General features: G+C 37.3%; 1 protein-coding gene across 5 annotated transcripts in view; it reads right to left on the bottom strand.

Annotated features, from left to right (window-relative positions):
* Positions 1-22,592, bottom strand: part of ERC1 (ELKS/RAB6-interacting/CAST family member 1) — a 483,911-nt gene that overhangs the window by 66,399 nt on the left and 394,920 nt on the right. For all 5 annotated transcript variants that reach the window (XM_081060693.1, XM_081060695.1, XM_081060696.1 and 2 more), the window contains one exon: positions 8,683-8,781. In XM_081060693.1, the coding sequence (XP_080916819.1) occupies positions 8,683-8,781 (99 nt within the window). The remainder of the gene's footprint in view (positions 1-8,682; positions 8,782-22,592) is intronic.

Raw genomic sequence — 22,592 nt, 5'->3', positions numbered from 1 at the left:
GGCAGTTGAAAGGTTGTGCTAAAAGCTATTGATAAAAGCTCTGTCCAAGTAATGTAAGTACATCAACACTGTCCCACAGACATTTCTGAAAGCCAAAAACACATCAAGGAGGAATAATGTACATGAGACCTGTGTCCACAGAGGAATGGCCATTTTTGAAAACAATTCTTTTTCTGTTCCACTCCTTGCTATGAAGTAAGAGTGAATAGGTACAGATGACTGAAACCTCTCGTTTTAGTGGATTCAGAGCTTCATGAGGATGGTAAAAATGCTGGTGCAGAATGTTTGTTTCTCTGCTCTGTTTATCAAGGATAGCTATAAGTTTCAGGGGAAAGAAAAGAAAGCAGAAAGCAGAAAGCAGAAGAGGATACCATCTGCTGTTGCAGGAAAACATTACTATGCCCACAGGCGATGTAGCAACACTCTCATACCAATAAGTACTCTCACTTCCACCTGGTAAACACAATCTAGCACAAGTGCCTTACCAAAACGACCCATGTACCCTTTATACAGCAGAAGTACAGATTTGAAAGAAATAATTCCTGGCAGCAAAGAATCCTAACCCTGTCCCAGTCTAAGCAGCAATATGTTATTCCAAAGCAAAAAAAGAGATTAATAGCCAAATGAATAGAAAGAAAATATAAAGTTTCTTACTTGGCTTTAAAGATTAAAATAAAAGCTTCTTGAGGTTCTACTCGTAAGACGTAAGACGCTCTGGCATTTCCCCAGGCTGTGAGTTAGTGAGTTACTGTTGACCTGTGGGGTATGTATATCATCAGCTCAGCTTAAGACATACTATTGTAGCAGATGGCTGAGTAAAGAATCACAAGGGATACGTCAGTGTTTATTTTCCTTTAAAACATCAAAACCAGTTTTAGCTTGTTTACTTCTGAGGAAAAGAAGTAAGACAGGAAAAAGGGAACATTACAGAGAGCCTCCTTTAGGTTCCATGGGTCTCTCCTATTTTACTGCGTGAGACAGTCAGGCAGATTGTCTCTAACTGCCTTGAAGAACTTTAGAACGAGAAACAACTCCTCTTTTCAAACTCTCATATGAATAAACTATTTTTTTAAAAGAAGATAAAAGAATTGTTGTTTTCTATGCTCTAAAAGAGTGTTGGTAATGGCAAAATAAAAAAATACCTTGAGACAAATGAAAATGGAAATGTAATAAGCCAAAATTTATGGGATGCAGCAAAAGCAGTTCTAAAAGTAAATTCATAGTGATAAATGCCTATCTTAAGAAACAAGAAAGATCTCAAATAAATAACTACCTCATGAAGCCCAAAGTAAGTAGAAGGAAGGAAAACAAAGATTTAGAGCAGAAATAAATGAAATAGAGACTAAAAAGACAACAGAAAAGATCAATGAAATTAAGAACTGTTTCTTTGAAAAGATAAAATTGACAAACCTTTAGTTAGACTCAGTAAGAAAAATAAAAATCTCAAATAAATAAAACCAGAAACGAAAGAGATGTTACAACTGATACCACAGACATACACAGAATCATAAGAGACTACTCTGAACAATTATATGCCAACGAATTAGACAACTTAGAAGAAATGGGTAAATTCCTAGAAACATACAACCTATCAGGACTGAATCATGATGAAATAGAAAATCTCAACATACCAATTACAAGTAAGAAGACAGAATCAGTAATCAAAAAACTCCCAACAAACAAAAGTTCAGGATAAGAGGGTTTCACTGGTGAATTCTATCAAACATTCAAAGAAGAATTAATACCAATCCTTCTCAAGTCTTTCAAAAAACAAGAAAAGGGAACTCTTCCAAAATCATTTTACAAGGCCAGCATTACCCTGATACAAAAACTGTACAAGGATGTCACAAGAAAATTGCAGGCCAATATCCTTGATGAACATACATGCAAAATTCTTCAACAAAATATTAGCAAACCATATTCAACAATACAATAAAAGCATCATATACCATAATCAAGTGGGATTTATTCCAGGGATACAAGGATGAGGATGGTTCAACATATGCAAATTAGTCTTTGTGATACAACACATTATCAAAATAAAGGATAAAACTATATTATCATTTCAATAGATGTAGAAAAAAATATTTGACAAAATTCAACATCCATTTATGATAAAAACTCTCAATAAAATGGGTAGAGAGGGAAAATACCTTACATAATAAAAGCCATATATGACAAACCCACTGCTAATATCATACTCAATAGTGAAAAGATGAAAGCTTTTCCTCTAAATCAAGAACAAGATAAGGATGCCGACTTTCGTAACTTTTATTCAACACAGTATTAAAACTCCTCACCAGAGCAATTAGACTAGAAAAAGAAATAAAAGGCATCCAAGTTGGAAAGGAAGAAGTCACTATTGGCAGTTGACATTATGTATAGAAAACCCCAAGAACTCCACTAAAAAAATGTGAGAACTAATAAACAAATCCAGTAAAGTTGCAGGATACAAAACCAAGACATAAAAATCTTGCATTTCTATACACTAATAATGAACTATCAGAAACAGAAATTAAGCAAATAATCCCATTGAAAATTGAATCAAAACGAATAAAATACCTACAGAGAAATTTTAGCCAAGAATGTGAAAGACCTGTATATTGAAAACTACAAGACACTAATGAAAGAAATTGAAGAAGACCCCCAAATGGAAAAAGACATACTGTGCTAATAGAGTGGAATACTTAATAGTTGAAATGTCCATACTATCCAGAGCAATCTCCAGATTCAGTGCAAACCCTATCAAAATTCCAATGGCATTTTTCACAGAAATAAAAGAAAAAACCTTAAAATTTGTATGGAACCCTGAAAGACCCCAAACAGCCAAAACAATCTTGAGAAAGAAGAACTAAGCTGGATTTCAAACTATACTACAAAGCTATACTAATTCAAATAGTATGGTATTGGCATAAAAGCAGCCACATAGATCAATGAAACCAAATAGAGAGTCCCGAAATAAACTCACACATATATGGTCAGTTAATTTATGACAAAGAAGCCAAGAATATATAATGTGGAAGAGAAAGTCTCTTCAATAAATCATGTTGGGCAAAACTGGACAGCCACATGCTGAAGAATGATACTGGACCACTATTTCATACCACACACAAAAAAATTAACTTAAAATGGATTAAAGACTTAAAGACCTGAAATCTTAAAACTCCTAGAAGAAAACATACCAGTAAGCTCTCTGATATGGGTCTTGGTGATGAGTTTTGGATTTCACACTAAAAGCAAAGGCAAAAAAAGAAAAAATAGACAAATGGGATGATATCCAACTAGGAACCTTCTGTACAGCAAGGGAACAGAATGACATTAACAGAATGAAAAGGTAATCTACTGAATGGGAGAAAATATTTGCAAATCATGTATCTGATAAGGGGCTCATATCTAAAATATATATATACAAAATTTATATAACTCAATAGCCAAAAAACCAAACTATCTGATTTAAAAATGAGCAGAAGATCGAATAGACATTTTTCCAAAGATGGGCAACAGGTACATGAAAAGATGCTTTACATCCCTATTCATCAGGGAAATGCAAACCAAAATCACAGTAAAATATCAATTCACACCTGTTAGGCTGGCTATTACCAAGAAGGCTAGAAACAAAACGTGTGGGAGAGGATGTGAAGAAAATGGAACCCTTGTACACACTGTTGGTGGAAATGTAAACTGGTGCAGACACTATGGAAAACAATAACAAGTGTCCTCAAAAAACTGATACTACAACTACCATATGATCTAGCAACTCCACTTGTGAGTATTCATACATAGAAAATGGAAACACTAACTAGAAAAGATATATACACTGCCATGGTCATTGCAGCATTACTTAAAACAGCCATGGAAACAACCTAAGTGTCCATCGATGGATGAATGGACACAGAAATTGTGGTATCCATTCAATGGAATGTTATACAGCTATATAAAAGAATGAAATCCTGCCATTTGTGACAACATGGGTGGACCTTGAGGGTATTATGCTAAGTGAAATAAGTCAGACAGAGAAAGACAAATACCATACAATATGTTTTATATATGGTATCTAAAAACAAACAAACAAACAAACAAAAAACCAAAAAACAAACAAACAAACAAAAAAAGAACACCAAAAAGCCAAAGCAAACCAAGCTCACAGATAGAGAGAACAGATTGGTGGTTGCCAGAGGCAGGGGGTGGTGGGGTGGGAGAAATGGGTGAAGCGTTTTTGTCTTTTTTAAATTTAAATAAATTGAATAATAATAAAAAGGAGAACATAACAGTATTTTGTATTTTATGCTTTAAAAGGCTGTTGGTAATGGCTATTATTAAAGAGAAAAGAGGTAAGTGTTGGTGAGTTTGAAGAAAATGGAACCCTTTTGTACTGCTGGTAGAAATATAAACTGATGCAGCCACTATGGAAAACAGTGTGAAGGTTCCTCCAAAAAGTAAAAACAGAACTACCTTATGACCCAGCAATGCCACTTCTAGGGATATAGCTAAAGGAGACAAAATCACTCTCTCAAAAAGATATCTGCACCCCAATGTTCACTGCAGCATAATTTCTAATAGCCAGAACATGAAAACAACCTAAGTGTCCACTGATGGATGAACAGATGAAAAAATGTGGTAAACACACACAATAGAATATAATTCAGCCGCAAAAATGAAGGAGATCCTGCCATTTGTGACAACATGGATAGACCTTGAAGGTATTTTTTCTATGACTGAATTATGACTTTAAATCCTCAACATTTCTCTACAGGTCTTTTCTTTCTAGACCCTAGCTCCGCTTTCAAAACTTCCCTTTCTTGTACTAGTAATGCTAATACTCAAGCTAACAGATTATTCTAGGCTGTTGGTTACAATGTAAATGTCACTGTTTCTTCTTCAAATTTCAGGAATTCAGAAGTTAATTCTATGTTTATTTACTGAGGGCCTACTATATACTAGGAATCATTCTAGACGATGGGAATACAAAAGTAAACATATTTAAGTTCCTGGCCTCATGGGGGCTTAAATTCTGAGAAGGGAAAAACAAGAAAGAGGAAAACTGAATTCAAATTACTCTCCTGTATGTTGAGGAACTTTTACCCTTGGAAAACCACCTTGAGTTTTATAAAGAAATACCCTATAAAAGAAATTTAGTCATTGAAACTTTCTTTGAAAGAATTTGCTGTCAAGCAACCTTCCTAAGACACACAGAATGAAGCAAGTGTTACTTCCACTTAGAAACAATGAGAGTCCCTTCTCTCTCCCCTCAGCCTATGGAAAAGCCATGTATTTATGTTCTTACATTTGAAAAGGTAAATCATTATTTCAAAAGTACAATTTTTAAAGAAAATCTGTTCTCTGTTGAATTAGCATGGAAATAAGTAAAGGAAGTTAGATAGCAAGTCAAGACTTCCGCTGTATTTTAGGGATCACTCATACATTTCTTTAGGTACAACCATTATGATAGAATGCTATTTATAACTCATTTTAGAAAATTCGGAATACCGTATCATAGGAACTCCAGCTATTGCCAGCTCATGGCAACTACAATGTGTTAAACCAATGGCAATTAATATTTTATGTAGTAAGATCAATAGTGCAATAATTGAAAAAAACAAAATCAGTAGCATTTGAACGCTTGCTCAGTTATTCTATGAGAGAAGAAAAAAGAAAATGGAAACTTCAGGAACAAATCTCTGTAAGGTTTGTTCATTTCTCAGTCTCCTGATAATGTTACCTATGGGCCTTGTTTCCTATAACATTAACATGTTTCTTTTGATTGGCTAGGAAAAAGAGCGGACCGAAATGCTGTTCAGTGCATGCTCCTGTGTGAGGGGGAGGTGCTTCTGGCTAAGGCATGCCAAGTTCATGTGTTCCGCTAAAAGAGAAAAGGCAGGTTCATTTCCAAGGAGGATCCTGGTGAACTACATGCAACTACTGTCTGGCCCCACATGCTTCACGATGACCAGTCACTCCTCTTGTAGAGTGTAGTATGGATGAAGAGAATTAGTACACTAATTTTCTCACCTTTAGCTGTGTCTGGCATGCAACATTCTAACCCAGAGCTTTTTGGTTGGTAGTATGCATTTTACCTTCTTTCACACCCTTAGGATAAAGTCATTTGGAAAGCTTCCCATCTTCACAGTATATGCGCCTTTCCACAACTTACCTTGTTATCTTCCTTGGTGTGTTTGCTAGTGAGAGGTGTACACATGTCCTCCTCATTTTAAGAAGTACAACACCATGACACAGACTTTTCAAGGAGAACTGACTCCAAAGAGTGAGATCACTCATAAGCGTGGGCAGTGAATCCAGGGAGTGCAAGGCCACCAATATGTGTGAACTTATTAATCATAATTATTATTTTTCCTAAGAAAAGGATTTCCTTAGTCAAACCTCCAGGGCATCAGATCAAAGATACTGCCACAGCTGGACTATGTTTTCCAGCCAATTGGCCTGGAAAGGAGAACCTAGACAGTGTCCTGGCAGCTGTTTAACACAGCAGCAATCCATAAAAGAGAAGGAAAGAATTCTTTAGACTGACTTCATAAAGTCTTCCTTTATTTCTTTGCTTCTCCTTATTTTTAAGGACAGTTGGAGAGTGATGTCAAAGCCGTAGGGGAAATCCTCTGTAAGGATTACTGACCTGAGAATTCAGAGCATTCTTCTATAAATAGAAACAAAAGGTTTTAGTTCACAGTACAGGCTGCTTTGTAAAAAAAGACTATTTATATTCAATTATCCTAAACAGTGCATGCCACATCTACTGGCAGAGTACGTGGTCAATTTTCTATTTTCAGTTTGATGTAAATCACTGTATCCTTACCAGGACATTGTCAAATCATACTAGATCGGTACTTAATAAAATCATAACAGGAGAAATTTAGTTATATGCCCTGGAAGTTCTCCCAAAATGTATTAAAAAATTATAAAGTGACTATTAACACAGAAAAGGAAAGAAAAAAGCCACAAAACCCAAACCCCACTATGTCAGAAGCACAGCAATATACACAGGAATCATGTGAAAATGAGAAACCAGAAAGCACACCAGATGATTTCATGAGTTACAGAGAAACAAGATGTGAGAATGATTGTGTAAAAAAAAAAAAAAAAAACAAAAGAAAAGAAAAAAGAAAGCAAAGCAAACGAACAAAAAAACCCACATTTCTATAGTTAAGGAAAGCCGTTTCTCACCGTTCTGAACAAAATGGCTGAACTAAGATCATCTGATTGGCTATGCCCATATACCCTCCTCCTCATCCTACAGGGAGAGATGACAAAGGGAACAATGCCCCAGAGCAGCATGGGAATGAAAAAGAGTTGGTTAGTATTTAAAACAAAGACATAAGCATAAGTAGCAGAAGAAAATGGTCTCTAATTTCTTGACTCTTTTTATATTACATTCTAATTCCCTAAACAACCAAAATTAGTAATTAGTTTGTCATTACACTTCTACGCTTCCTACTTTTCAAGATAATGTCTCTATCCCAGGGCTTAATCAGGACAAAATTAACAGGGTGGAGACTTTTCTTGATTGTTTGCCTTTTCTTCAACATTTCTCCATTTGTTTGCCTCCCACTACTCCCCGGCATCCAATTCCTCATATCTATTATCAAAACCTGTTTCAAGGAGAGGATCTAATACTCTCCTATATACACTGGCATAAATTTAATTCCAGGTATCCAGAAGCAGGCGGAGAAAGCAAAATGACTTTTTGGCAGGAAAAGACTGCTGACATCAGGCAGACAACTCTTCATTTTGCTTACATTAAAGATTGGCTTGCCTAAAATATAAGGCTTGCCTCAGCTGGTTTAGCAAATATCATCAAACTATGACTATACCTTCTAAATCTTAGAAAAAATTGCAATTTGGATATTATTGTTGCTTTCATCTGCAACATTTCATCTTCTCCTAAGACAACTCTATGGCTATCATTTAGAGGAGATGTTTAGTGGGGGAGTTTCCCGTGACTTTTTGGTCATATGGCTGTAATTACTTAATTATTATTTTTCCCCCTCAGCAATATATTTCAAGGTTGAGTGTGATGGAGATGTTGAAATCTGATTTTTGGCAATGGGATATGAGGTAATCTGTTCACCACTCTCCCCCATCCATCATTTTCAAGATCTTGGGAGAGTTCCCTTTTTCCAAAAAACTGGAGTTGAATATGGTTCCCTTCAGACTCACCAGTGCCTTTTCTGCAGAATGACACATACTGGAGGGATCCGCCAAGGTAATGGGAATGAGGAAACTATGTTTCAGTGTTCAGGTTTAATAGGTGATGAGCAGAGACTTTAAAATTTGCAATTAAAAAATAGTTACCTCTGCACTGAGTTGTGCCTCACTGAACTTACAAGAAAAGAGTTACATTTTTCTAATAAAGCATTGTATCTTTAATAAGAAAAGCAAGACAAGTTACAAATCTTCTCAGCATCTCTGAGAAGATGATTTTTTTCTCAACCCAATTCAAGGAGTATTTATCACCCTCAGATCTTTTGAATATCTCCTCTTAAAATATTCAGTCATCCAGCACCTTCCTGCATAGAAATTGAAACTGTTTTTTTAAAAGTGGAGTTTTTAGAACCTGATTATTTATTTTCAGTTTTCTAGCATATACTCCAGAATTTGCAACATGCTAGTACAAAATGCATCAAAGTAGAAGCATAGTGGTTTTTACGGAACACTCATGCGCAGTCTTACCTGGTCTGGGGAGGGTTTGCGATTGCTTTGATTGGCATGGGAGGCTTTGAAGGGGTCGTCCTCATAGTTGTCGGCCATTAGCTTCATTCGATTTTGTGTCTATGATGAAATGATTCATAAGGTTAAATTCAGATAAAGTTTCTATGATATACTGTAAAGTAACAAATACCTTAAGGATGTCATAAGAAGGGATAGAACTCATTCTGTCTGAAATAAATGTAGGACACCCGAGGATATTGGGGTAAAAAAGTTTAGGCACAGCTATGTATACCCCCAAATTCATTGTGAAGCCCTATCCCCCACTGTGAGTCTTGAGGAGATATTTAAGGTTGAGGTCACAGGGGGTGGGGCCCGAATCCGGTAGGACTATGGCCTTGAAAGAAGAGGAGTGCTCTCCTTCTGCTGCCCTTTTCTCTCTCTGCCATGTGAGAACAGAGTAAGAAGCCTCTTCTACAAGCCAGACAGAGAGCCCTCCATCAGAAACTAAACCAGATGGCACCTTGATCTTGGACTTCTCAGCCTCCAGAGTTGTGAGAAAATAAATTTCTGTTGCTTAAGTACAGCGAAAGGATACCTGGCTAGTTATTTTCTATAGTATCTTCTTATGACAGTCTGAGCAAACTAAGACAGGCACCTAAATTGGTACAAGAATTCAGGGGGTGAGGGAGAGTAATCTCCTCAAATTAAGTATTTTGTGCAATGCTTGTTTTTATTTTTTAAAGACTGGATTATATTATACATATAAGGTCTGACAAGTTCGCGAACTTTGTTGCAACGATGTTGCTAACCTTTTCTGATATCAGAAGGATTATTCATTACGAATTTGTACCAAGTGGATAAACAGTTAACTAAGTTGACTATTTGGAAGTGCTGAAAAGGCTGCATGAAAAAGTTAGACGACCTGAACTTTTCGCCAACAATTCATGGCTCTTGCATCACGACAATGCACCAGCTCCCACGGCACTGTCTGTGAGGGAGTTTTTAGCCAGTGAACAAATAACTGTATTGGAAGGCCCTCCCTGCTCACCTGATCTGGCCCCAACTGACTTCTTTCTCTATCTGAAGATAAAGGAAATATTGAAAGGAAGACATTCTGATGACATTCAGGACATCAAGGGAAATACGATGACAGCTCTGATGGCCATTCCAGAAAAAGAGTTCCAACATTGCTCTGAAGGGTGGACTAGGCGCTGGTATTGGTGCACAGCTTCCCAAGGGGAGGACTTTGAAGGTGACCACAGTGATATTCAGCAGTGAGGCGTGTAGCACTTTTTCTAGGATGAGTTCATGAACTTGTCTGACCTCGTAGGGCTCTGTAACTCTATCTGTTTCACTTTCTGATATACAGGACCCATCTTTCCATGTTACTATAAGAACTACTCATCCTTTCAAATAACTATTACATTTATGGGGATGTTATGCAACATACAGACCATAAATACTAGGAAAAACAGTTATCTGTAAATGATCCTATAGAATCAATTGAAAAACCTTTACAACTTACAGTACAGTTCAGTAAGGTAATCAGACAGACGGGGAGCACACGTATATATACATATGTATGTATTTCAATATATTTTCTTTAAACCATCAATAAATAACTCAGGTTCTGAAAATAAGATAAAGATTTCGAAATCCTCCTCCTTAACCCGAGACTAGAAGAGAATTATATATAACATTTTAGAGAATTCACTTTGCAGAGCAAGCAATTCAGTAAATGCAGGAACACTATACATACAATCAAACAGCAATATATATTTCACTAATAAAATATTGCTAAAACCTGAAGTTTTAAAAGAATTAAAAGTAAACTTGCTAAAATCATATGATTTAAAAATGTTCACTGTAGATATAGATCAAAATGGCGGCGTGAACGTTTTTCACAGAAATAGAACATATAATCCTAAAATTTATATGGGACCATAAAAGACCCCGGATAGCCTCAGCAATCTTGAGAAATAAGAACAAAGTGGGAGGTATAACGATACCTGATTTCAAACTATACTACAAGGCTACAGTAATCAAAACAACATGGTACTGGCATAAAAATAGATACATAGATCAATGGAACAGAATAGAGAGTCCAGACGTAAATCCATGCCTATATGCCCATCTAATCTACGACAATGGAAGCAAGAATGTACGATGGGGTAAAGATAGTCTGTTCAATAAGTGGTGTTGGGAAACCTGGACGGACACATGCAAGAAAATGAAGCTGGACCACCTCCTTACACCATATACAAAAACAAATTCAAAATGGCTTAAAGACTTAAATGTAAGATCTGAAACCATAAAATATCTAGAAGAAAATATAGGAAGAAACTTCATGGACATTACCCGGAGTAAGATTTTCACTGATATATCCCCTCGCGCGAGCGAAGTAAGAGAAAAAATAAACATGTGGGATTACATCAAACTAAAAAGTTTTTTCACAGCAAAGGAAACCATCAATAAAACAAAAAGGGATCCTACTGTATGGGAAAAGATATTTGCCAATGATATATCTGATAAGGGATTAATATCACAAATCTATAAAAAACTTACTCAACTCAACTCCAAAAAAACAAACAACCCAATTAAAAAATGGGCAGAGGACTTGGGGAGACATTTCTCTAAGAAGGACATACAGAAGGCAAGAAGACATATGAAGAAATGCTCAACCTCACTAACCATCAGAGAAATGCAAATAAAAACCACAATGAGATACCACCTCACTCCAGTCAAAATGGCTATTATCAATAAATCAACAAACAACAAATGCTGGCGCGGATGTGGAGAAAAGGGAACGCTAGTGCACTGTTGGTGGGACTGCAGATTAGTGCAGCCACTATGGAAAACAGTATGGAGGTATCTCAGGAATCTGAAAATGGAACTACCCTATGATCCAGTAATTCCACTCCTAGGCATCTACCCGGAGAAATCCAAAACTCCAATTCAAAAATCTGTATGCACTCCTATGTTTATTGCAGCACTTTACACAATAGCCAAGATATGGAAACAACCAAAATGCCCATCGGTAGATGACTGGATTAAGAAGCTGTGGTACATTTATACAATGGAATATTACGCAGCCATAAAGAAGAAAGAAATCTTATCATTTGCAGCAACATGGATGGATCTAGAGAACATTATGTTAAGTGAAATAAGTCAGAAAGAGAAAGACAAGTACCATATGATCTCACTTATATATGGAATCTAAAGAAAAGACTATGTGAATGAACTAATCAGAGTCAGTTTTGGGGACGCAGAGAAAAAACCGAGAGTGGTTAGATGGGTGTGTGGGAGGGGGTTGGGGATAAGGGGAAAGGTGAAGGGATTTGGAAGCAGCTGGTAACCACAAGATGGCCTCAGGGTTTTTCTTTTGAAAATTAATTTGGGGAAGGTATTCTATAATGTTGTAAAGATTTTGTTGGGTATCCGATGGACATGCGTCCTATTTGGGAGACCACCTCAGGGATACTGTGGATACCTGATCATGGCATTGTACATCAGAAGCTAAACATTAATGAATGCCAACTATAATTTTATATATATAATGTGATGGTTCAGTGTGAGGTCGGAGGGATAGTGGATGGGGGGAGGGGGGTTCACAGTATGAGGGATATAAATGATGAACGTCTAAGTATTACCTTGTTTTGTACACCTGAAACTAATAAATAAATTAATTAATAAAAAAAAAAAAATGGCGGCGTGAGGTGAGCCTCTGTAACGCTCCCCTGGAATTTACAACGAATCGGACAACAGTAACTCCACAAAGGACTCCCTGCACAGCAGACAGGCAAGACGAAGAGGCCGACTACTGAATTCACCTCCAGGTGGGTGAATCGCGCGAGCGGGGGAGGAGGGAGAGGAGAAGTGCGGAGACGGAGCCGCGCGGGCGCAGGACACAGACCTAGCTCAGTGCTCGGAGCCCGCTGCTCCCGGAACTACCGCAACTGCGGGAGAGGGAAGGACTCGGACTGCTAGGGCTCCGCTTACGGCCCACAGGGCTGAGGGGGCAGCGTATAACACGGCTGAACCCAACGCTCACGGCAGAGACCTCGGAGCAAAGACTGAGGGAAGAAGGCTGAAAACGGTGGTTTAAGCCCTCACTGCCGAGCGGAGAACGAAGCCTTAGGCACTGAGACTAGCCGCGCCTCCCTACCCTCCCAGAGCTCGCCCCGCCCCCACCTGCCCGGTGCTAGAAGTGGAACAGTAGCAGTGTCAGATCTAAAGGACACGATATTTGCTATTCTGAGAACTGTGGACCGCAGACACAGATTCGCAGCCCAACTAGTTCCGGCAAAGGGGAGGGAGCTGTGGAAGCAGGAGCAGGTGTGGTGATGGTCTCCGCCAATGCTCTGGGCCACCACTCACATCTCACCCCACCTCTGGCCCCACCTATCTGGGCAGATCCCTGCAGGAGTAAACAGAACTGCTGAAACATATGGGCTCTGAATCGGGTGCAGAAAGAGCTTTAGAACTTCAAAAGTTCTCCACACCCCCACAGGGACGTGGCACCCTATGACCCAGGTAAACTGTTAACAGAGGAGAGGCCCGTCTCCCAGGGAATCCCCCCCATTGTGTGAGAAGCTGGAAAAGTGCAGAGAAAATATAGCACTACTGTGTCAGAGAGAAAAAAAAAAGGCTGCAGTCAGAGAGAAAATAAAACATTCCACCAATAAGTATCGGAAAACAAAAGAAAGACCTCTTCCTATCAATCTGTTGCAGAAGCCACTCCTGTAGATGTCTAGGAAGAGAAATAATAAATCAGTAATTGACATGAATAACCAAGGCAACAAGACAGCTCAGAAAGAAAGTGAAAAGTCTCCAGAAAAGGAACTTAAAGATATGGAAATATGTGACTTAAATGATAGAGAATTCAAGATTGCAGTTGTGAAAAACCTCAAAGAGATGCAACAAAACACAGAAAGGCATTTAATGAACTCAGAAACGCAATCAAAGAACAACATGAGCATTTTACGAAAGAGATTGAAATTTTAAAAAAGAACCAAATTGAATTTCTGGAGATTAAGAACTCAATAGAAGAAATTAAGAATGAAATAACCAGCTTAGGTAGTAGAGTTGACCAGATGGAGGAAAGAATCAGTGACATCGAAGATAGAAACCTGGAAATTACACAGATGGAAGAAGAAAGAGACTTGAGACTTAAAAGAAATGAAAGAACTCTACAAGAACTTTCTGACTCCATCAGAAAGAGCAAAATAAGAATAATGGGCATACCAGAAGGAGAAGAAAGAGAGAAGGGAACAGAGAATATACTCAAAGAAATTGTTAATGAGAACTTCCCAAATTTGTGGACAGAACTGGATCCTCGAATCCAAGAAGCAAATAGAACACCTAATTACCTCAATCCCAACAGGCCTTCTCCAAGGCACATTGTATTGAAGCTGTCTAAAATTAACACCAAAGAAAGAATCCTCAAGGCAGCCAGGGAAAAGAAGACGGTAACCTACAAAGGAAAGCCTATTAGATTATCATCAGATTTTTCAGCAGAAGCTCTACAAGCCAGGAGGGAGTGGAACCAAATATTCAAACTATTGAAAGAGAGAAATCATGAGCCAAGAATAATATATCCAGCAAAGATATCCTTTAGATATGAAGGAGGAATAAACACCTTTCCAGACATCCAGAAGCTGAGGGAATTTTCTAATACACGACCTGCACTACAAGAAATACTAAAGGAGGCTATTCGACCACCATCAACAGGGGCAATTTGTGACAACCGAAACATAAAAAGGGGGAGAGTAAAGGCCTGAACCGGAATATGGGAATGGAGAAAGTAAGCGTGCTGAAGAAAATGGAATACTCTAAATATCAAACTTTCTTTCACATAAGCTTAAGGGTAACCACTCAAAAAAAATCCAGAACTGAAATATATACTGCAATAAAAGAAGAAACAGAGGGAAACATCATAGAATACCACCATACAGAAATAATAGACAACAACAAAAAGGCAAAGAAACAATGGAGTCACAACCTTACCAGAAAACTAAAGACAGAATGACAGGAAATCCTCATGTATCAATAATCACCCTAAATGTAAATGGACTGAACTCACCATAAAAAGGCACAGAGTAGCAGATTGGATCAAAAAACTAAACACAACCATATGCTGTCTCCAAGAGACACATCTCAGCTATAAGGACAAGCATAGACTCAAAGTGAAAGGGTGGAAATTGGCACGCCAAGCAAATGGTACCCAGAGAAAATCAGGTGTAGCCATAATGATATGAGATGAAATAGACTTCAGGGTGAAAAAGATAACAAGAGACAAAGATGGACATTTCATAATGGTAAAGGGGACTATACAACAAGAAGACATAACAGTCATCAACATTTATGCCCCCAATCAGGGAGCACGAAAATATACCAAGCAACTACTAACAGAACTGAACGGAGAAATTGACCAAATACAATTATACTAGGGGACTTAAATACATCATTGACAGCTATGGATAGATCATCCAAACAGAAAATAAATAACGAAATAGCAGCCCTAAATGACACATTAGATGAAATGGACATTATTGACATATATAGAGCACTTCATCCTAAAACATCAGACTATACATTCTTTTCGAGTGTACATGGAACATTCTCAAGGATGGACCATATATTGGGGCATAAAAGCAGCCTCAGCAAATTTAAGAAGATTGAAATCATACCAAGCATATTCTCTGATCACAAGGCTTTGAAATTGAATATCAACTGCGAAAAGAAAGCAGGAAAAAACACAAACACATGGAGATTAAACCATATACTTTTAAAGAACAACTGGGTCAAAGAAGAAATTAGAGGAGAGATCAAAAGATATATAGAAACAAATGACAATGAAAATACATCCTACCAAAATTTTTGGGATGCCGCGAAAGCAGTTTTTTATCATTACAGGCCTATTTCAAGAAACAAGAAAAATCCCAAATAAATAACCTCATGTTACCCTTAAAGAACTAAAAAAGAAGAACAAGTGAAACCCAAGGTCAGCAGAAGAAAGGAAATAACAAAAATCAGAGCAGTGCTCAATGAAATAGAGAACAAAAGGACAATAGAAAAAATTAATGTGACAAAGAGCTGGTTCTTTGAAAAAATTAATAAAATCGACAAACCCTTGGCTAGACTCACCATAATCAAAAGACAAAAGACACTAATTAACAAAATCAGAAATGAAAAAGGGGAAGTTATCACGGACACCACAGAAATACAAAGGATCATTCAAGACTACTACGAAGGACTAGATGCCACCAAATTCAATAACCTAGAAGAAATGGACAAGTTCTTAGAAACATATAGCTTTCCAAGGCTGGACCATGAAGAACTGGAAAATCTAAACAGACCGATCAAGGGTAACGAAATTGAATCCGTCATCCAAAACCTTCCCAAAAGCAAAAGTCCGGGACCAGATGGCTTCACTAGTGAATTCTACCAAACCTTCAAACAGGATCTAATACCAATCCTGCTCAAATTCTTCCAAAAAATTGAAGAAGAGACAGTACTCCCCAACTCATTTTATGAGGCCAACATTACCCTGATACCAAAACCTGGTAAGGACAACACAAAAAAAGAAAACTAAACACCTATATCTCTGATGAATACTGATGCAAAAATCCTAAACAAAATTCTAGCAAATCGAACACAACAATGCATTAAAAAGATTATTTATCACGACCAAGTGGGGTTCATCCCTGGGGCACAAGGATGGTTCAACATCCGCAAATCCATCAATGTGATACATCACATAACCAAAATAAAGGACAAAGATCATATGATTATATCAATTGATGCAGAAAAAGCATTTGACAAGATACAACATCCATTTATGATTAAAACACTTCATAAAATAGGTATAGAAGGAAAATACCTTAACATAATAAAGGCCATCTATGACAAGCCCTCAGCTAATCTCTTAATTAATGGTGAAAAACTGAACCCCTTTGCTCTACGTTCAGGAACACAACAGGGCTGTCCCCTATCACCTCTGCTTTTCAACATAGTGTTGGAAGTCCTTGCCAGAGCCATCAGGCAAGAGAAAGAAAGAAAAGGCATCCAAATTGGGAATGAAGAAGTTAAAATATCACTCTTTGCAGATGACATGATGCTATTTATAGGAAACCCTAAAGACTGCACCAAAAAGCTGTTAGAAACAATCAATGAATACAGTAAAGCTGCTGGCTACAAAATCAACATACAAAAGTCCATTGCATTCCTATATACTAACAATGAAATCTCAGGAAAAAAAAATACAAAAAAAATTCACTTTGCAATTGCAGTGAAAAGAATAAAATACCTAGGAATAAACTTAACCAAGGATGTGAAGGATTTATATGCTGAAAACTATAAGACATTTTTGAAAGAAATTGAAGATGACACAAAGAAATGGAAAGACACTCTGTGCTCATGGATTGGAAGAATCAATATAGTTAAAATGGCCATATTACCCAAAGCAATATATAGATTTAATGCAATCCCCATCAAAATCCCAATGGCATTTTTTAAAGAAATAGAACAAAAAAATCATCAGATTTGTTTGGAACCACAAAAGACCCCGAATAGCAAAAGCAATCTTAAGAAAAAAGAACAGTGTTGGAGGTATCACACTGCCTGACTTTAGCTTGTACTACAGAGCTACAATAATCAAAACAGCATGGTGTTGGCAGAAAAACAGACATATAGACCAATGGAATAGAATTGAGAACCCAGAAATAAAACCACATAAATATGGACAGATAATTGTTGACAAAGAAGCTAAAAACATACAATGGAGGAAAGACAGCCTCTTCAGTAAATGGTGCTGGGAGAATTGGATAGCCACGTGCAAAAGAATGAAACTGGACTGCTATCTGTCACCATGTACTAAAATTAATTCAAAATGGATCAAAGACTTAAGCATAAGACCTGACATGATAAACTGCATAGAAGAAAACATAGGTACTAAACTTATGGACCTTGGGTTCAAAGAGCATTTTATGAATTTGACTCCAAAGGCAATGGAAGTAAAAGCTGAAATAAACAAATGGGACTATATGAACTTAATAGTTTCTGCACAGCAAAAGAAACCATCGACAAAATAAAGAGGCAACCGACTGAATGGGAGAAGATTTTTGCAAACAGTTCCTCTGATAAAGGTCTAATATCCAAAATATACAAGGAACTCATGAAATTCAACAACAAAAAACCAAATAACCCAATTGAAAAATGGGCAGAGGACCTGAAGAGACATTCTCCAAAGAGGACATACAAATGGCAAATAGACATATGAAAAAATGCTCAACATCACTAATCATCAGAGAAATGCAAATAAAAACCACAATGAGATATCACCTCACCCCAGTCAGAATGGCTATCATCAACAAGACAAATAGCAACAAGTGTTGGAGAGGCTGTGGAGAAAAAGGAATCCTCATACACTGTTGGTGGGAATGCAGACTGGTGCAGCCGTTATGGAAGGCAGTGTGGAGGTTCCTCAAAAAATTACAAATAGAATTACCATATGACCCAGCAATCCCTCTCCTGGGTATCTACCCAAAGAATTTGAAATCATTTATCCATAAAGACACGTGTGCTCCAATGTTCATTGCAGCTTTGTTTACGGTGGCCAAGACATGGAAACAACCAAAATGTCCTTCGATAGATGAATGGATAAAGAAGTTGTGGTACATATACACAATGGAATACTATTCGGCGGTAAGAAAAGATGATATAGGAACATTTGTGACAACATGGATGGATTTGAGAGTATAATGCTAAGCAAAATAAGTCAGACAGAAAAAGCAGAGAACCATATGATTTCACTGACATGTGGTACATAAACCAAAAACAAGACAAACAAATGAGAAACAAAAAGTCATAGACACAGACAATAGTTTAGTGGTTACCAGAGGGTAAGGGGGTGGGGGGAGGGAGATGAGGGTAAGGGGGATCAAATATATGGTGATGGAAGGAGAACTGACTCTGGGTGGTGAACACACAATGGGATTTATAGATGATGTAATACAGAATTGTACACCTGAAATTATGTAATTTCATTAACAATTGTCACCCCAATAAATAAATTAAAAAAAAAAAGTTCACTGTAGATAATCTGAAAGAAAAGAAAAATCATGTGTAGATACCTCTGAACCCTGATCATCACTGTTCATATTTAGGTGCATCCATTCAGCCTCTTCCTATGAACATAAAAAGTGGCATGCTCTTCTCAGTTCTCTATTTCTGTTACAATATGGTATTTTAAAAAGTACTATATATTAGACTATATTTTGGAATCTGGTAGGACATGTTGTCTTTCCCCTCCACTAATTCTGCTTTATCAAAATTTGATTTGGGTATCTTTAACATGTTTTATTTACGAGATGAATTAAAAACATTTTGTCTAGCTCTATAAAACACTTCATAGATTTTTCTTTGGTACTTTTGCCTATAATGATGCCTGAGCAAGGGCTTTGGAGTGAAACTGCCTGGGTCTGCATTCTAATTCTGCCTCTCACCAGCCATCTAAGCGGAGGTAACAAACCACGGCAAAGCTCAGAGCTTCAGTTTTCTCACCTTTAAAATGAGAACAATTCGTTCTGCCAGTAAGACTGCTGCGAGGATTAACCAAGTGACTCAATTCCATCACTTAGAAAGCTGCCTGGCAAAAAACTCAACACCCAATAAATTTTAGCTATCATCATCATACAAACATTTTTCATGTCATTAAATGTTATTCGAAAGTCTAAGTTTAACTGGCTACATACTATTCAATTGAATGGATGTTTACCGAGTCCCATACTACTGGGCATTTAGGGAACTTTATAGTTCCACACAGGAATACATGCATACATCTATAAGCCTGTTCTCTCTAGTACAAAATGAAAGCAAAGAAAGCATGTATCAAAAATTATCTGTGATATCACATTTGTCTTCCGAGACAACTTACAGTGACCTTGGAAATATGTAGGGTAATTTCTCTTATGTTATGTGATACTGCATGTCAAACGGAGAGTCTTCTGCAGAGCAGCTCTTGGGAGAGGAGAAAGGAGAGGGAAGGGCCGAGTGGGGTGACCAGAAGGGAGCGAAACCTCTGTGTAGATTTTAACAGGAATGTACAGCGAAAGGACGCGTGGACAGTTACTTTCTTAGACCATGATGTCTTAATCTTTAGTACCTGATACCCAGTGTTAAGTTTAAAAACTTAAAAAGAACTACTCAAGTATACACAAATCCACCTTCAAGGCAGAACGCATTTCCAGGATTTCTTAGGAATGAGTGTGGAAGCCTCTCAAAGGAACTGATCACAGCAGACAGATAAGACCAAGGATCACTCATTCGATTCATGTAAGTGAATGAAGGAATCATCAGAAGAACTTCTCCAGTTCTAAAAGACATGAAGATTAGCCAAGTTTGGTGTTCCTCGGCCTCAGATTCAAAAATGTGGTGTGAAGCCTGCTCTCCGCCCGTATAACCATGAGGGCCGAACGCTTAGCTCTGGGGGATCTCATGTACTACGCTCTTCCCAAGATAAGGCCGACATGCAAAAGGAATAAATCCTTCATGTTCTACTGACACAAAGCGTACTTTATATCTGAACATTTTCCTTCGTAAACCATGCCATGGGTATGTGGCAGATAGCTGAACTCCCCTGGTCTCAATGCCATAAAAAAAAAAAAAACATCATCTGAAAGAAGGAAAAAAAAAGGAAAAACTGGCTGAAATAAACTTCTTTAGCTGTAAATGCGTATCTGTGTACACATATCCTCCCAGAGAAAAAGGAGTTCATTGTTTATTCTGTTAATCTTTTCTTCTAAGACTAAGATGTCAATGCCCCAACAAGAGGCTACAGAAACTCTAAGAAACAGTACAAGTTATCTGAACCCAAGTATTAAAAGGAAAGGTCTGAATTCTGATCAGTTATCTAGCTGTTCACTAACCTTTGCTTTTTAGTTCGTGCTAGTGCTATTAACCCACCTAAATTAGTTTTAGAAATAATTATACTTAGAAATATTCTAAGATATTTTAGGAAACATTTCATAAATACATGTTAACCATACTAATACGGGTTATTTCCAATTATAAGGATTTTATGAAAGTATTAAAATTATTTCCACATATGTGGGTCAAAAAATGTACACACATTTTAAGGAAAAAACTATTAAAATTGTGATACAATGAATGCCACTAGCATTCATTTGATTAACGCCATCTTTTGAGAAGACATCATACTACCGTATGCTATCGTAATTGCTACCGTAATTCAACTACCTTATCTTCTAAATTGCTGATTTGATCCTCTGCTTTATCTAATCCACTATTGATTCCACCTACTACTGTATTCTTTCTTTCAGTTATTGCACTCTTCATTTCTGACTGGTTCTTTTTTATGTGTTTCTCTCTCATTTTTAGGTTTCCTGTCTCCTTGTTGAAGTTCTCACTGAGCTCACTGAGCGTCCTTATAACAAGTGTTTTGGACTCTGCATCTGGTAGTTAGTTGCTTGTCTCCATTTCATTCCGTTCTATTTCTGGAGCTTTGTGCTGTTCTTTCATTTGGGAAATGTTTCTTTGTCTCCCCATTTTGGCTGCCTCCCTGTGTTTGTTTCTAAGTATCAGGTAGGGCTGCTTTGCCTCCCTGTCTTAGTAGAGCGGCCTTATGTAGTGGGTGTGCTGTGGGAACCAGTGGCTCAGTCTCCCTGTCATCTGAGCCGAGTACTGCTGACGTAACCCTTGTATGGGCCACCTTATCTCTGTGAATGTAGTCATTATTCATTAAGTTGCTCAATGTAAAAATCTCAGAATCATTCTTGATTCCACCTTTCACACTAATGTCTATATCCAATCAGCCACAAAGTCGTATTGATTCTGTTTCCAAATGTTTTCCATGTAATTAACTGCACGGTTTCATCTGCATTACCACTGGTGTACTCTTTCATTGCTTCTCTAAATTGCTGTCACAATTATCTTCCAATAGAAAATTTAATCTTGACACTATCCTACTTTAAATAAAATCTATCCCCTGGCAGCAGTCACCAGAGTCCAATCTTTACAATGAATCATATACGAGTATCCAGGCCCTTCACTGGCTGCCACATCCTACCACTCCACTCCAGCCTCATTTTCTCAAGGCTTTTTTTGTAATATATTGAGATTATATTATCCCATTTTTCCTCCTTCGCTCTAAATCTAAATATTAAACCATCCCTAAATTCTTAAGATAAGCTGTACTTAGTACAGTGTTTCCCTGAAAATAAGACCGGGTCTTATATTTTTGCTCCAAAAGATGCATTAGGGCTTATGTTCAGGGGATGTCATCCTGAAAAATCATGCTGGAGCTTATTTTCCGGTTAGGTCTTATTTTGGGGTTAACAAGATCATAGTGCAGTATTTTTACCCATTGCTGAATGTGCTAATATTTTATTTAGAATTTTTGAATCTACATTTGTAGGTAATATGGGCTTCTGATTTTTTTGTATTGTCTCCAGATTTAGCACCTAAGTTATGCTAAACTCATGAAATAAGTCAGAGAACTTTCCTTTTTTTGTAATTTTTGGAGCCATTGTTATAAGGTAGGAATTATTTGTAGTTTTATATTCGGTGGAACTTCTAAAAACAACTAGACTTTGTATCGCTGGTAGGAAAATTTTAAACTGACTTAAATTTGTTGGTGTCAAGGACTACTCAGGTTTGGTAAGTTACATAATGGGCATAAAGTTCGTCCTATTTTCCTGTGATTTTAAATGTCTCTTTTGTAGGCGTAGATGCATCTCCTTTTCCTTTCCCAAATACTGTTTATCTATATCTGGTCTCTTTTTTCTTGAACAATCCATCCCTGTATCTTTTGTATCTAATTGTAAGACTCCAAGAACCAGATTTTGATTTTGTTAATCTACTCTATGGTTTCTTTGTTTTGTGTCATTAATTTATGCTTTTATTTTCTTCAT

This window comes from Rhinolophus hipposideros (genome assembly GCF_964194185.1).
Source record: "Rhinolophus hipposideros genome assembly, chromosome: 9".
In the NCBI taxonomy this organism is placed as follows: Eukaryota; Metazoa; Chordata; class Mammalia; order Chiroptera; family Rhinolophidae; genus Rhinolophus; species Rhinolophus hipposideros.
This window is presented reverse-complemented; position numbering and strand designations above follow the sequence as displayed.